Source organism: Chenopodium album, chromosome 2 (genome assembly GCF_948465745.1).
Source record: "Chenopodium album chromosome 2, dcCheAlbu1.1, whole genome shotgun sequence".
Lineage (NCBI taxonomy): Eukaryota > Viridiplantae > Streptophyta > Magnoliopsida > Caryophyllales > Amaranthaceae > Chenopodium > Chenopodium album.
In genome coordinates this window covers 73994804-73999255 of record NC_137835.1, presented here as the reverse complement: position 1 = coordinate 73999255, position 4452 = coordinate 73994804, and the positions used below count along the sequence as shown (strand labels likewise).

The window sequence follows — 4452 nt, the reverse complement described above, 5'->3', positions numbered from 1 at the left end:
GGTTTTCTCTTTGGAGATTTTACTCAAAACAAGCTCTAATCAGAAAGGATCTGAAATTACCACTCTGAAAAATATTTATGAAGTATATAGGAGTGCGTAGATAGAAAAGGAGAGATTTGGGGGGGGGGGGGGGGGGGGGGGGGGGGGGGGGGGGTGTTGGAACCAAACAAGGGAAAACTAACTTGCAATTGCGGTTTTCCTTGGAAATATATTTTTCATGAAACTAATTTTTCATTGAAGATGTTTTACATCAAACTAATAGGGCCTAAACCATGCTAGATGTGAAATCACCTTCTTTTGGACTTTAGGAATGGGGAATGAAGCGTTGGAAATAAATAATTAAAGAATGAGAACAGGAGTTTGGGTTTGTGTTTTAACAAGTATGAGTTCAATGTTATTGGCTATAGAATTTTTATCTGTTATCTTGTTTCGATGATAATCAGTTTAATTGTTTAAATTGAAATTGTGATATGCATGACCAAATAAGAATTTATTCAGATTGAAGCTTAAATTAATTTTTTTTTTTTTTTGGCATCAAGGTTGTGACATTGTAGCTCAAGTGTTGGGAAAAATCTTTATCTTTTATGCATTGCAACTACAATTCCATGATGATAACTTACGGTAATAAATTTTTGTTTTTGGCACAGATGTTCTACAAGCAAGCAAAAAAGACCAACTCATGCTGTACAATATTATGAGTTTTTGTAGAGGGATTCTATGCAACTAATGCTACCGTGACAGTTCAACATACAAATGTGGAGACGATGAAGAATGGGGACCTTCATCTGTTCATACAAATCACCTATTACATTATGTGGAATGGAATTCGTGAAATTTATTTTTAAATTTTCTCCCTTTTTTCCTGGATTAAAACTATTGTAGTTTGTAACATATAGTTGAAAGATGTCAGCTTGTGCATCTCCACATTCCAGATGGATTTATCGTTGTTTGTTTGTAGAGAAGTTGTAATTTTAATGTGTGATCTACTACATATGTGTATATCTCTTTATAAGATTTGTTCGGCATAATAGTCTGGTCTGGTCTGGTCTAATTTAATCCGATCTCAAAGCTTTAATTACAAGACAATCACAAAATGTTTTACAACCCATTTTATACAATCGCAACACACAATAGTGACAAAACTCCCATTTTCTAGAATATGTATGTACAAGAGTAGAACTAGTCAACATCACCCATACAAAATCATACATACATGATGCAATCAAATAAATGTAGTTAGATGATTGTCTTCTCATATTCTAGTTATTACGCATTCAATTAAACCCAACAAAATAATTTTTTTCTTAACATGCAGCTCACGTTGTTGTCAATTCCAACTGGCCTACATACTCAACAACGCAAATTACGTACTCATAAATTCTAGTAGTTGGCAATTAGCATACCCAATTATAGCATTCTAAACAATCTAAACACTACTATTGTGTGCATATTTTTTTCAGGACCATATACTACATTAGTACTATATTCTACAAGTAATTCGAGTCATTTAAATTCGGTTGATAATAAATCTGGTTAATCATACATTCTCCTCTTGTCACGCTATTGCTGTCACTACTTGAGCTAAGCTACTTGTGTAGTTTATTTAGAGAGAACTGTAAGACTACTTACATAGATAACGCGAAAAATTCCAAACAAAAATTAAATCGAGAAAGAATAATGGAAGACACCGGTGAAGGGAGTGATGTGAAGGAGATCATCCAAGGCAAGGAAAATACTGCAGAACAACATAAACTGTCACTTATGAGAGCCTTTGTTGAATGCCGTGATCCTTCTTCTAAGGTTTTCTCTTTTTCAATCCCTTTTTTTTTTTTTTTTTTTTTTTTTGCAATAATCTAAATATATACAAAAGAACATTATTTGTTAGGTTTGTTCTGCATATAATTGGTAAAAGTACAAACACAAAATTTAAAGTCGCCTTTTTTTTTTAGATGCAAAGCCGGGGGCATAAATTAGATTAAAGAAACATAGTCAATAAGTTACAAAATAGTTAGGGAGGCTTATCCTCCAAAATTACATCCCGAAAAAGTCGCCTTTAGGACCTTAACTAGCTAAGATTATCCTAAAAACAGAATACTTGATAAAAAAAACTAATCATCAAATAGTACTTGGGAGCAAACAGTATGACATTGTCGAAAACTTTGAACAACAGTTAAGCCCTCTAGTTAGTCTTTGCCTTCTCTTGATCAACCTAACAAAATTTTCAGTTAGAATTGAAGGTGATAAAAATGAATAGTACTCAAATTTAATATGCATGAAAAAATTTCTTTATATTTTTATGCATGATCCAATAACATACACTAAACATAAGCTAAAAAAGTTTCTAAAATGCATTCCAGGAGGTAGATGACTTGACACTTAGAAGATTTTTAAGAGCACGCGATCTAGATGTGGAGAAAGCAGGGGCGATGTTCTTGAAGTATCTGAAATGGAGAAAAACATTCATACCTAATGGATATGTATCAGAGTCAGAAATACAGAATGAACTTTCTCAAAACAAAGCTTTTGTAGGAGGTAACGATAAGAAAGGACGTCCTATATTGGTTGTGTTGGCTCGCCGACACTTTCAAAACACCACACCTGGAGGTTCTGATGAATTCAAACGTATGCATCCATTCTCATCTTAACTCATTCATCTTCACTGCTAGATTGGCTTCCATGATCTGATGTACAGCTGCGCGCACCAGCTGCAGGAAATTAAATTTGGTGTTCTGATGACATGGTTTTCTGGTGGGTTTTACAGGGTTTGCTGCATATGTTCTTGACAAGATATGCACAAGGTTACTACAGAAACTTTCTTAAGACTTTGTGGTTTTTTTTTCTTTTTTTTTTTTTTTTTTGTTGAATAATTCTACTAGCTAGTGAATAATGTTTGAATTTATATTAGATCACCTGAAATATAAGGTTTATTGGTATTTTTTGTGGTTAATGTGTGTCAACATTGATGTTGAAAGTCTAATTAAATGTATCAATTGATCTAATTATTCAAACAGGATGCCCCTTGGACAGGAGAAGTTTTGTGCTATTGGAGATCTTCAAGGATGGGGGTACTCGAACAGCGACATCCGTGGATATCTTGGAGCTCTCTCTATCTTGCAGGTAAAATCAGTTTAATTTTTGTTCTGCTTTAGACAATTGTCCAAACACTCTATCTACCTTTTTCGGATTAGTATTTTAATTTAACGGCCCATTTTGTAGGTGGTAATAATATATAAGATCATGATTTCTCCCTGACTACGACTCCCCTAGGAAAATTGTCCTAATACAAGTTTATAAACCAACTTCATACGAGTATATTACATTATACACATAACACATCTAACTTGCAAAAAAGAGAATTATATATTATAAAAATTCTTAGCTTGTTAATATGAAGGGTTTGTGAGAGCGAGGGTTGAGGGATAGCTCAAGTGGTTAGACTGTTAGAGCTTCCCTCTTAATTTCAGGAGATCCTAAATCGTTTCTCACCCCTGTCCTTGTGACTCTTTAAACACCAAAAATATATGAAGGGTTTGTTTGCAGGACTGCTATCCAGAAAGATTAGGTAAGCTGTTCATAGTCCATGCACCAAGAATCTTTATGGCAGTATGGAAGATTATTTACCCATTCATTGACGATAACACCAAGACCAAAGTAAGTGTTCATCAACAAAAAAATACATGTATAGTGTGATTTACAAGGCTAGATTTCATGACTGAACCCTTAATCCATTTTCGCGGTTATTTACAGATAGTATTCGTGGAGAAACGGCAGCTAACATCAACCATGCTAGAAGATATCGACGAGAGTCAACTTCCTGATATATATGGAGGCAAACTGCCACTGAAGCCTATTCAGGTTGCCTGACAGTACAAAAATATAGCATTTCAGAAACAAAAACCTTCAGAAGTAGAGCTCCAACAGTCCAACTGTTATCAATATTATTCATGTTTAATCCCTTTGAACGTACCATCTGACTATCTGAGCAGAAATACATATTATTCTCTGAATTGGCAAGCAGAGTACTACAGATATTTTTGCAACTTGTGTTAGATTGTTATATACTACTGGGTATAATTTTGAATTTTCTGCCATTATTCGATGAAAACGAAGTACCAATATAATATTACCTATATGTGTCATACAAAGGAGGACATAGGAAATGGAGGGATGGTTAGTCCTTCCGTCCTTGGACGGATCCAGAAATTTTACATTCACCTGGCCGGATTTTAGTGTTGATTTATAAATTAACTTAACTTTAAGTTTTTACAACAAAGAAACTTAAAATCAGTAGGGAAAAAAAATCCATCAATGCCCATGCCATAATGCAAGACATACAACTATACAAGCATGCAACCATCTTAGCCAAGGTATATATTTCTAATACCTTTTTAAGGATCATGGCCTAGACAGGCCACTCCCTAAATCCGTCTATGCCTCCACACCCCCCCCCCC

The 4452-nt window shown here is 34.5% G+C and overlaps 1 protein-coding gene across 1 annotated transcript; it reads left to right on the top strand.

The window, feature by feature from the left end:
- Positions 1–1442: 1442 nt before the first annotated feature.
- On the top strand, positions 1443–4007 carry LOC145587451 (uncharacterized). Its single transcript, XM_081644189.1, has 6 exons — positions 1443–1800; positions 2358–2622; positions 2762–2798; positions 3012–3117; positions 3541–3651; positions 3748–4007. The coding sequence occupies exons 1-6, from the start codon at positions 1678–1680 to the stop codon at positions 3862–3864; spliced, it is 759 nt and encodes a 252-aa protein (XP_081500315.1). The 5' UTR covers positions 1443–1677; the 3' UTR covers positions 3865–4007.
- Positions 4008–4452: the final 445 nt, after the last annotated feature.